Here is a 12,799-nt window from a genome sequence, read left to right as displayed (position 1 = left end):
ATGTCTGGGTCTTTTCCTAAAGTGATTCCTGGCAAACATACTGAAATTCATTAATTAGTTCTGCTTGAGACCAGAATGAACAGATCAGTATCCTCTTGTAGCAGTAGAATCTAATCTACATTTTCATGTACAACTATACATTTAGTCATAAATTTGTGGAATAGGCTTAGTTAAATACTCCTAGCGATGGGTTTTTTGAATTTCTAAAATCAGCTCTAGCAAGAGCTCAGGATCTAGAGGCCAACGCTGTTGTTGCAGATTAAGAGGAATCTGGCAAAATTCCTTGGGCTGCAGCCATATGGATCTTCTGGTAGAATACAGTATGATAATATGTTGAATTTGGCTCATTACTCTCAAGAAATGCTTCCAGAGACTTTGTGGGACACCGTTTTAGGACCTGGAATGGTTGTGTGTAAGGATGGTCTTGGGCTCACTGTTGTAGAGAGGGCTGTTATTAGCGGTACATATTCAGGATGGTTTGTGGTTTGTTAGCCCTATAAAGTATCTGTTCCATACTATTGCATATAGAGAAATAGGTCAAACATACCGCTGTTTTAAGTAACTCGACAAGAGTCTCATCTTTTTTTGTTGTTGTAGCTTTTGCACTGCAGGCTTGGAGACTGATCCATCACTTAACTCAGTGTGCATCTTTAAATTCTACTTTCATGTACAATCAAACCTAAACAACCATTTAAAATAGTGAATGAACTGGGATAGGAATGGCTAACAGGTTTGTTGTTTGATAAAATTTTTGTTTTGTTTTCTGTGCATTTTGAGCGTTACGTGTCAGTGTTCTTCCATATGTAAATTGTTTCACTTAGCTTTCAGGTTTGCCCTCAAGTAGATGAAGAGCAGAATGCTAATGCTTCTGAGAACTAAATTGTAGAGAAATATTCTATAAATCTAGAGCAGTTTGGCCCCAGCCACAAAAACTATGTAACACTGTATGTGATTGGGAAGTCCTTAACCTTGGAGGCTAGTTTAGTACATTTTTATTGCTTCTTGAATGAGGTAATTCAAAGAACAGACTTCATTCTTGTCTTTGTGTAAGCTGTGGTAACTTCTGCAATACAGATGAGTGATGAAGGTAGGTCTGATTTTTTTTCACGTGAAGGGAGGCTTTATTTGGAGTAGCAAAGAAATCTTCTGTTAAATACCATGTTCCAGTCCTGTTCTCCCACAAAAGGGATTCTGCCCTATTGTGGTTGCCTTGTGATGCATCTGATAGCCACAGCTTGCAGTGCAAGAAATGATTTTGAAACTTAGTCAGGTGGGGTCCCATACTGTTGTGCAAGTAAGTCAAAATACTGAAATGTTAGTACAGTGCTCTTATAGTCCATTACTTATATGTGATGTTGCATTTTGTCTTCTGTGCATAGGCAATGTACTTCTGATAACAGATCTCTCACAGTAGGCATTTTTTATTAGTCTGTGAAACATTTATACTTAAACAGTATTTGAAAAATCAGTAAGGCTAAGAGCAAAATTGAATTAAACAAACAAACCCCGAACATTTCTCCCTACAACTGAAGTAAAATATGCATCCACTCCCCCCATTCTCAGTGAGACATTGCAATGCTTCTGTCAGAGCAGCAGAAAATACCTATTTAGGCTTGATAAAAAGTACCTGTTTAAGAAAAGCAAACTTAAAGAAAGTAAGAAAAAGAAGCTGAATACTGTATATGCACGTCTTAGGGCAGAAGTTGACCTTCCACTTGCTTTTGAGATGCTCGCCTTTGCAAAGTGGTGGTTTGAGCTGTAGCTTTGGCCTGCAACATAAAGAGATTGCTGCTGCTGAAAATGCAGGTCTGGATGTATTTAATTTTAGCTGGATGTATTTAATTTTAGCTGTATTTAATTTTATTTTACTAATGAAAAGACAAGAAGAAAATACCAAAGTAGGTACCAAATACCAAATAGTTAAAGAGCAGCTTAAAAGAGATTGATTCCAAAACTTTTTTTGTGCAACATGTGAGGGTGTTTCCTGCTTCTTTTGTGTATTAAAAGAATAAACAAAAACCCAAACCCTAGTAATCTTTCTAGTGGTGGTGGTGGGCTGTTGTTTGTTTGTTGTCTTTAGAATCCTACAGGGCAACTCATGTTGCTTGGTGATTTCAGTGACACTGTCAGTGTCTCAATGTGCTCTGCGTGGGTCAGATTGCTCTGTAGATAGTCAAGTGGTTGCATTCTCTAGTTCATATCTAACCTCTTTCAGGAATCCCTTTACTCTCTGTAAAGGGATTCCTGAAAAGGTATTATTTACAGGTATTAAATGTGAGCACAAGCAAAGTAGTGCTAGACCTTATAGCACTGCATCAAAGCGATGCATGAGTGAGAGGATGGACATAATGTGTACCCTTCCCCTGGTCTCACTGAGTGTAGAGAGCGGCTGAACGCATGCTGCCCAGGAGCTCTCTAGTGGTAACCTCTGCTCCCTAGAAAAAAGTATCTCACTGACTGTAGCTCAGAAATGAAACTTTCTAACCATCTGCAATGCCAAGAAGGTGAGAGCTGAGTGAGGCCTGATGCCTCACTGCAGAAGGGAACTTGGACTGCCCAGTACAATTACTGGTTAGCACTGGGGTTGCACAGTATTGCTGTGGGAAGCACTGGCGCACAGCTCTGCTGCTGGCAGGCCTGAAAATATTAACAGTAGAGGTGATATACTGGTAATGCATATTTTTAGCCAATTTTTAGCTATGGCCATTTCAGTGAGGATCTAGAAATTGTAAACATTTCTCAGAAGAGGAAAAACAATCTTCTGAGAAGTTTCTGACAGTGAAAGAGAAGACTCGGTGCCACTAAATTTTGTTGGTAGGGGAGGGATGACTCTTCCGGGGAGCTCCTGACTGTCTGGCACAAGTACCGTTGCGGAGTTAGCATGTGTTGGAGTAGTACTGCTTGAAGTGGAACTTCACTGCTTGTTTGTTATTTCTCCTGTTTGTTGTGTAGGTTTTTTTCCCGTATAAAGCAGAACAAACCACGCGCTATTTTTTCACATCACAGACTGACTTACAGTTAGAAATTTGCTTGGATTCATTATCTGCCTCCAATTCATTGTCCTTTTGCATGTCTGGCTCTGGTTATCGTTAAGTAGGAATCCCCTTTATGGTTTTCTTGATTGTGTTTTGCTTTTGCGACTCTGTTTCTCATGCTAGTAGTTTTATTAGAATATATTGACATATTTTTGAGAGGTGCTAAAGAAATTTACTGCAAGCTATGCAAGTCACCTAAATACATATGAGAAAGCTCATCTCTTACAAACCAGTCCTGGGGAATACTTGTTCTTCTTACCATCATTTCAATGCAGATACATGGTTAAGGCTGTACAAATAAATACAGCTGGAGAATGTGACATAGTAAACAACATGCTGCAACCTCTTGGAGGAGAGTTATTTAGCAGAGAGTTCAGACACAACATTTAGTCCATGAAAAATATGGCATTTAAAGTTTTCGGTACTTCTGGATTTTTCAGAAGCAAAGGTTATTCCTAAAACTGCTCAGTCTAGCCTTGCGTTTACACATAAGGGGGCAGTGTGGTACTATTACCAAATGCCATGTAGGTGCATGTTAGATTTCATTATTACATATTGCATCATGGTTTAAAAAAATAGTTTTAGCACTCTGAGCACAATTAGACCTTTGTCACTGTCTGAGAGTGATGTTGTGTCTGTGCAGGGGACAGCACTTTCTCCTTTATAAATACTTTATAGTGAGTTTATAGTGAGTTCCTTGCTTGATTTTGGTGCTCTCTCATAATCCCTGTACTCTTGCATGTGAAGGAGTGGGAGCCAGTTTTCTTGTAACTGGGATGGGAAAGTTCAAATTTCCTCATTTTCCCTTCTCCTCCAGGGTGACATTCACCTACTGGGAAGGAAGATAATATTTCCACTGGAACTTTTCCTTGTATACCATATATAGGCTTCCTGTCTGCTGCTGCCCGGTTTTGGTGATACAATCTTTCTTCCACAGTTTGCATGGAGAATGGTGTTTCTGATGATTTTGTACATCACAGTTGTCAACCTTCCAGGATAAAAGTGATCATTAAGTGGCTATAAGCCGGTGCATATGTGGGTTCCTGGGTCATTTCATTTCTATATGCGTAATATTCAGGACTAACAGGCCAGCATATAGTCTTATAATTTTGACAGGATGTCTTGACTTCCTTACCACAAGATGATTATGGCATTTTTCTCATGCATAGAGTAGCCTGGCTGGCTTTTAGCTTCATGCTGCACCTGAGATGTGCTGTAATGATCCCAAAATGTGTTATCTGTGGCATCTCTTTCTAACTTCGGCATGAATTTCTGCTTCATAAAAAGCTTCTCCTTTGAAGATTCATTACAAGTCTCCTCTTTATAATATTTCCTACCTGGATACCTGACTACGTAAAATTGCAGGGTAAAAGAGCACCACATACTGTTTCATTATGTCTTGTTATATTACCATGTTGTGTTGCTGTACTTTTTTTTTTTTTTTTTTTTTTGTACAGGTGCTGTTTGTGTTTTTCTTCATCTGCCGGTTTTATTTTGATGAAAAAATATGAAGCTAATTTGTTCGTATGAATCTGCCATGATCAGTTGTAAAAGGCTGCTGTTAAATTGTACGCTGGCTTACTGATAATTTTCTAGAAGTAAATCAGCATCATTAGACTGTGCCTTGTATGTGTCAGTTAAAAAACTATCAGTTTGAGCAGATTTGTGTTATGAGTTAATCCAGAGAGAGCTGGCATGGTATTTTGTATGGAGTGGTGATATGCTAATAGCCATGACTCAAAGGATAAAATGGTGACAAGAAATGCAATCCTTTCTATATGCATCTTTGTGAATATCATCATTTAATACAAGTATGAATCAATATACAATGGTTGTCTGAGAAAAATCTCACATGGTATGTTACTATGGTATCTTTCATTAAAAATCCCTCCCCTCAAAATTTTTCCCTTGCTGTCTTCAATAACATGATTTTTTTTTTTTTAAACTGGCAGATATTATAGTGATATCATAAATTTTGAAAATTAACATGGATATTCTGGCAACATTATAGGTCCTAGCTAAAATTCTAAAACTTTCTGGTGGCTGGTTCATTTCCCTCTTTCCCCTTTCCCTCCATCCTAGCTGGCAAGCATGGCTGCGCATATTTTGTCTTTGGATTAACTGATTTGCAGCTTGGTTAAAGTGTAGACAGTGTTCTTAGTTATTTTCATTTTATATTGATTTATTTATTTATTTTAAAAGCACTCATTAAAGACCCACGGCATACTCTCAAACTTGAAGGAATGGATTTTTGGCTCCTGCCTTCTTTGAATGAAATCCAAAGCAAATGTTGTTTGATAATGGTTTACAGTTGCATTACACAGGTTGCTCTTTGTGATAAATAATTAACACCCTTTGTGTTCTTGATTGCAGATTTTCAAAACCCTGCCTGATGCCACTTTCCCTGAGCCAATCTCTATGCCAGTGTCTCCTCCAAATGCCCCACCAAGGCAATCAAGAAGACAAGGACAACGTATTAAAAGACCACTGGCTGTGTACAATCTCTGTCTTGAGCTGGATGATGGTAAGATGTTAGTAATGCTTTCGGTCTTTGCAGCATATCAGCATTACTGCATATACTGTCTTCAGTAGGTGTTTTCATTTCATGCTTCATTTGTATGTGTGTGTCCATGCACATACATGCTTGTTTAATTGCTTTGAAGCATGTAAAGAAGCAAGGAGAGTACAGAGAAAGGAGATTATAGAGTACTGTCTTGTGGCATATGTTTAAAAGTAGGGCGAACTGTCTTAAATATGCTTTTTGCTTCTTAAAAAGAAGCAGCTCCTGTTTCTTTGGGGAAATCTCTTTGACCTCTACTGAAGATTACACAGCCATAGGATAAATGGAGAGAGAACTAAAATTAAAGCAAATCTTTTATGAGAAGAGCTAATGCACTCTACTGTTAAATTCATCTGGATTAAAGGCTCAGGTCACTGCTGCACTAGAGAATACTAATACTTCACTTGAATCTTTAATACCTTGGTGTTACTAGCAGTAAATACTTGTAAACTTGTCTGACTTGAGAAAAAAAATCTTGCTTTAGCATGCAGTCTGCAATAGCAGCATACAGAGGGGCAAAGGGTTACAACATCTTATATATTCTGACTGTTGGCCAGAAAAGTAACCATTTTCCTGAAATTTCTGTGCTTGGGGGTATATATAGTACTGAGAAGGCAAGTCCTCATTTTGTGCTACAGATTTTCTCCACCCTATCCCTGTTCTCCCTACTAATGTTGTTAGTCAATTATCTTTTCACATGGAGAATCATGGGATTAGGGCACAAAGTCCAGTTATCAGCAAGTGAAAATAAACAGGAAGATTTTGAACTCATGCAGTAGCATGAGATTTGCTGATGAACTGTCATTAAATCAGTGGTCAACAGTGGTTAATTTGTTAAGGAAAGAGCACAAATACCCACAACAGCTGTAAGTGCAAATTTTAGAAATAAGCTCAGGACAGTTTGTTGTCTGAAAGCCAGTTTTATACAGTTTGCAAGAAACTCAGCATGCCTGTCATCAGGTTGAATTCACTAGAGATATGTAATTTCTAAGCCTTTCTTTCTTTGCATCAAATATGCAACTAAATGTATAGACTAGGAAGTACTTAAGGTACATCTACTTAAAAAGTGTACACTATGTTAATTTGAATAATCTACCAAACGCTCTTGAACTGTATCTGTTACAATAAAACTATCCTCTGTTAGGGAAAAAAAAAAAAAAAAAAAGGAAACCAAAACTGAATATGCTCACAGAGTTGTTTACATCTGATTTTGAATGTGAATCACAGCAGGTCACAAGAAGTACCACAGCTCTTCTCCGGTTCTGTGCCTCCAAGTGTGCACTGAGGACCTGACTTTGACCCTGACATAGCAGGCAGAAAGTATTTGATGGGTTACTTTTATTGTAAGATCCAAAAATGTAGCGTTACTGTTGAAAACTATGTGATAAACGTTCCATTTCTCCTACATACAGTCTGTACTTTTGTCATTCAGGTATCTGAACAAAGAGAAGGGGGATGGTTAAAAGGCTGTAATTGTTGCATGGAAATTTGGTGCTTGTCTGGGAGTCGTACTGTGGTGCATTGCAGACTAGCCTAATAAGCAGTTACACACAGTAGAAGTCACAGTTCCAGGACATACAGCACTGAGTTTCAGTGGGATCTGAAAATAATATTTCTCCTTGTGACTTCTAAAAAATATACTCTGTAGTATTTCCAGCTGCTACTGAAGGTAGCAGTACTGCAAATATGATGTTGCTAGAAGCCAGCTTTTGACAGGTGCAGGCTCCATGCTAGCGCGTACTGTATGTGTGTTTTAGCCACCTCGCTGTGTCAGGAAAGTAGTCGGGAGATGGTGCAATGGGCACTTATTTGGCAGGTGCACAGTATGCATTGCAAGGCGGTACCTTGGGCCCTGTTGCATCACTGCATTACCTGAGGAACTACCCCACCGGATTGGTTGCACGGTACAGAAATCAGCCAGGCAGACTAATTATCCAAGCGCTGAGGAGAGGTCGCTGCCTCTAAGTATGCGCCGTGGCCTTCAGTTACTTTGTTCTTAGGAGAGGGGGGGAAGGAATAAAAGTGAGCCTGGGCTTCGTTCCATATTTACCTAGTTTCTTGGCTAACAAATGCATGTTTTATAACTGCTCTTTGGAAGATTTTATCCTGTGTGTGTTTTTAACAGGAAATTAAACATTAAACCCCTTCCCTCCCCCCTTTTTATTCACAATGGCATGAGTTAAGCGCCAGGCATAAACCAGTGTTTTGTATTTCCTGGATATGGCAAATAATCTTGTTTTAAAACAAGTAGTTGATACGTATTTATATGTAAATATATTTGTAAAGAAATATATCTCTAAAGGTATTGTAATTATATATAAATATATTCTGTGCCTTGAAACTCAAAGTACATTGGAGACGAAATCTCTCTGTGCTGGAAAACTTCTTGAGTGTGTTTCTCTTAGGATTGTTATGCAAACCAGGAAATTGTTAGAAAAGCGGAAATAAGTCTTTAACTATCAGCTGCTCCAGGGAGTTAACAGGCTTCAGAATCCACTGCTTGAATTGGAAATGCAGGGTTCGGGCCAACTTTTCTTGTTAAAAACACGTTTTCAGTCAGGAGGCTTCTTGACTGCACACAAACTGTATGCAGCAACCACCCAGAATGGGCTGTAAGTGCCATAAATATTGATAGATATAATAGTGGAAGAACACACACAGTTTGATAAAAATCTTTATTTTGCCTTCTTGTAATTAGCTGTGCTGGGTCCTGATAGAGCATAGATTTTCCTTGTACTTGGCAATTAGGTGATTAAACCTATTTGCAAACAATTCGAGTATTATATTTATTAGCTTAAGGCTCTTCATTTCCTCAGACAAATTCAAATCAGAGATTATGCTGTCCATTTTTTCTTTCAACTTCTTTCCTTTGTAGTAAGCCAATTAATAACTTTTCTTTCTGAGTTTTTTCGGCATCTTGGTGTCTTAAGTAGAACTACACATAATGGAGAATTGGGGGCTACTTTCATACATGGCGTAATCCCAAAGTTCTTGCTTCAGCAAAATGCAGATTTGTCTGAGATTTACATTAAGATCACTTCCAGAGTTTCATGCCTTCTAAAATGACTACTTGTTTGTTTTGAAATAGCCTTTTTTATTTTAATACCAGTATTATCGGAATGAATTTTAGAGTGAATTAAGTAGCAATGCAGACACTCCTGTGGCTTACGGTCCCAGGTACGTACAAATGATTTTGCATTTGCTCTCTCTCAATGGAGAGACAGTCTTAGCTAAAACAGGGAGATATTTACACGGTTCTTCTGAAAATGCCATTGGGTCTTTATTTTCTATTTGGACGATCAGTACTCATCAGAAGAGAGCTCTATTCATATTTCTTCTAAAGGGCAATGCAAAATTACAGTTTTGACCCATCACACCTTTATTTTAATTTTTATATAATTTTCTCTTCTTGCTGCAAAATATTTTTTTTGCTTTGTTTATCTTTTTCTGTGCCTGAGTCGTAGACATTATTAAACTATTTTGGAGGGCCACAAGAGCAACACAGCAAGAAAAGTCCTGTGTAAAGTAGGAAGTATAGTGCAGACCATCCAGATGAGCAGACAGTCAGCATGAGTTGCATAAACCACACCTGCAATCAAGAAATTGGTCTTGCATGGCAATTCACCCAGTTGCAGAACAATTTGTTTTCTAAACAGACCACAGTATACGTCTTAAGCGATGGTGCCTGCTGATTCCTTATTCTCTAGATGTCAAAATTTGTCATTGGCATGTACATGCACATAGCACGTGTGTGTTATGGAGGGGCTTGTTTGTTTTGCTCTCAAGGTTTTTGTCTCCCACTCCCTGCTCTGAAACTCAGGAGGCATATGGGGTGTTTGCAATAGCTATCTGCTGCTGCTATAAACTAAAAATTGTATATATAGTGCTTTAGAAAACAGATTCTTGTGTAGAATTTTAAAAGAAATCAAAAATTAGAACTGCTGTTTAACCCTTTAAAACTTTGTGCTAATTTGTATTATCCTCTGAAGTATCTAGGGAAGCCAAAGTATGAATTCTATGTTAGTATTAATTAGGAGCAGCTCTTTTTGAGGGTATTTGAGTAATACAATGCCTTAGATTGGGTAGTATATTAGTTTGCATGAGCTACTGTGGCATTTGGTTACATCAGTTGCATCACTTCATCAAAGCAAAACGTGATACATGTAATGGTTATATAGCTCCCATGCATTATTCCCTCTCCCTGCTCCTCCCATCCCTTCCTGCCCCAAACAAACAAGTGAAAAAGCATAGACTTTATTTGGAATTACTGAACATAAAACCTGGATGTTAGAGGAAGCCTTGGATTTATAATAATGAGATTGGTCTTCAGGGTTGGAACAGCCCAGAACTGCAAGGTTGCAGGTGTCAAACCTGGCCTTGAACTCTTTCTATTTCTGAATCTGCTGCTTGGAAGTGTTTCTGTAACCTGGCACATAGCAGGGGAAATGGAAAGAAAAGCAGCTACATAGGCATATCAAAAAGCCAGAAGGGCTTGCAACACTTGCTTACAAAGCTATTGTTAACAGCTGAGCAGAACAGACAGTTATGCTGTTACAAAATAGGTACACCAGTATTAGTTGTGAGGGGAAGATCAGGATGATTGCTGTTTGCTATGTAGAATTTAAGGTAGTTCATATTTCACCTTGCTGCAAGAATAGTTCCTGCAATTCAACAGGATCTATCACATCTTTTTCTACCCAATGGCTCTGAGTAGGATGAGAGCTGAAAAAGGCTTTTTCTTTGTATAGCATTTGCCAGTAAAGGTGAAGCTTTTACTTAGGTAACAGTGGGTGTGTATAGGGTCCCGGTTTCCAATCTGATAATTAACTTCTGGCTGGAAAGCTTTGGTTCCATAGAAGGTACCTATTTTCTTGGAAGTATGGCATAACTTTGGCCCATTCTTTGTATATACAATATACATTGTCTATCCGTTGTTACACCTGTGAGTAATCTACTTGCTACAGCCTACTTGTTGCACGGTTATGTGAAATAAAAATTAGCTGTCATAATGTAATAAACATCTCTTTAACTTACTCTTCTTTCCAAATGACGTGTCAAATCTTTGTGGTTGGCGTGAAAGTCACCCCAGTATCATCACCAGTACCTGTCTACTTTCAGTATATGAAATTTAGAGCCTGTAGAAAGGTTCAAAAAATAAACACATATCCATGTGCTTGTACACATGCACACAAAATGGATTGGAAGTGTAGTAAAAGGGAAAATGAATAGACTAGAACTAAAATCTCAATTTAAAGGAGTGTGGAGTTCAGCAGGGAGGGTCAGTCTTTGCTTGAGGCCAGGCAATAATAAAAATCTCTGATCTTCTGTAACAATCATTCATCTCTTTAATTCTCTACCTTCTGCACCCAGACATGCAAGGGCACATAATACTGTAAGAAGGCCAATTTTGCATGCTAAAAGCCATTAATCCCAGGCATGCAAGTCACTGACATGTCTTTGCTACAAGGCAGCTGTGCCCTGTCCGATTGCTGTTGGTTGAAATTACTTTTAACCCAGCACACAGGAATGCGGGTAGAACGAAGACTTGACATAGTTCAGCTCTTCAGTCAATTTCCTATGGATGAGGCTGTGCATTCACTGAACAAGATGTTTCCTCACAGAGGTAGTCTCTTGCTTCCCTTCACTGGTGGCAAAGATAGGAGGGGAGATCTTGGAGGGGAGGGAGTGAACTTGCTCAAGGGCTGATATGTGACTTAGAGACCAGTGCTCTTTTTGGTTTGCTCCCAGTTGGTGTCAGTCTTTTCCCCTTCAGTCAAAAAAACCCCACCAACTGTATTCCTGTATATATCAGTGGCTGAATTGCCAAGACAACAGAAAGGAGAAAGAAAAAGAATTATAAAGAATATTTTCATCATCTTTGGATTTTTTGATGACATTTGAGATGTGCTGCTTAATCACAAAACTTTTATTAATAATGATAGCAGATGACACCCTTTTTTGATCTGCTCCATTTTTTTAAAGTCCCCATTGCCATTGATGAGACGAGCTGTTCTGTTGGTAGGTTTTGATATAAGTCTGGACCATAGGTAAATGTTGCCTGAATTTATGGAAACCCAAGACCTTTGATGCAATGAGAAAACTATGAAAACTGTAGAACAACCCACTTATCTTACTATTTGTCTGAGTTTTCAGGAAGTAGTTGCAGTTCATCACTGTATTTTACAACCATGAAATTAATGTGTGGCATCTGGCCAGCCTGGTAAGGCTAGAGGTCATGTGTGGTTTCCTGCCAAGCAGGCTCTGGTAAAAAAAATGAGCAATCTTTGAGTTTAGATACCGCTCTTATTTTCTCAGCATACACAAATCGAAAGAGGAACCCCACTGCATGCTTGTATCTGGTTTCTGCTGTGTTTCAAGATTTAATTATGTGATATAAATTAACAACCCTAGTCTTGTATCCATGACTCTGTCAATGTTTTTTTCCACAGCTTGAAGAATAAGTTCAAATTATTCACAAAATTTAGTTTTAGCTTGCTCAGCAAAAGGCTCACCTACAATTTAGGGTTTCCTAGAAGTAAAGGAGCAACATTAGCAATACTTCTCAAGAATTTTGAGAGACGACCTGAAGTGAAAGAGATATTTATTGAAATAATTACTTGCTATTACAAATAAAGTATACATCTAGAAATATGCCTTCTTACAGTTGAACTTGGCATTTAAAAAATAGACAAGGTAGTATCAGAAAGGAGGAGGGCAGGGGGAAGGCCCCAAAATTCCAGCTGGCTGTAAGTAACTTGCAGGTGAGCACGTTTTTCTCTGGCCTATCTGCAGCTTAAACATCCACCTTTCTGGCTACTATTCTTGAGTTGCATCAGCCAGTCTAGACGCAAATTCTTTCTAGTGCAGCTTCCTCCTTTTTCTAACATTTCTGAATCATTATGGAGATGGGAAAAAACAGTCTTTCTGCAGGAGATCTACCATGTGCATAAGACACACGTGCTTGTACATGCACACATTTGAAAAATCTGTCAGAGTTGGTCTTTATCTAGGAAAAAAATGTAGTCAACTGTAATTGTTGTGTTAATTATTTTGTCTGAGAGGAAAAAATAGCTGGCATAGAGATCTCATTCTTGCTGCATGTGTTTTGAAAGCATGGAACTGATGGATATGTGGGTTGTGCTGTCCATTTTCTCACTGAAGGTTATGTTGGTTTTAGAGTGTATGAGTCTACTGATGGCTAAAT

At 38.5% G+C, this 12,799-nt stretch overlaps 1 protein-coding gene across 3 annotated transcripts in view; it reads left to right on the top strand.

Moving 5' to 3' along the window:
- Positions 1-12,799, top strand: part of ARHGAP10 (Rho GTPase activating protein 10) — a 143,495-nt gene that overhangs the window by 100,151 nt on the left and 30,545 nt on the right. For all 3 annotated transcript variants that reach the window (XM_035323880.1, XM_035323881.1, XM_035323882.1), the window contains exon 19: positions 5,409-5,559. In XM_035323880.1, coding sequence (XP_035179771.1) covers positions 5,409-5,559 — 151 coding nt within the window. The remainder of the gene's footprint in view (positions 1-5,408; positions 5,560-12,799) is intronic.

Source organism: Oxyura jamaicensis, chromosome 4, assembly GCF_011077185.1.
Source record: "Oxyura jamaicensis isolate SHBP4307 breed ruddy duck chromosome 4, BPBGC_Ojam_1.0, whole genome shotgun sequence".
Classification (NCBI taxonomy): Eukaryota; Metazoa; Chordata; class Aves; order Anseriformes; family Anatidae; genus Oxyura; species Oxyura jamaicensis.
This window is presented reverse-complemented; position numbering and strand designations above follow the sequence as displayed.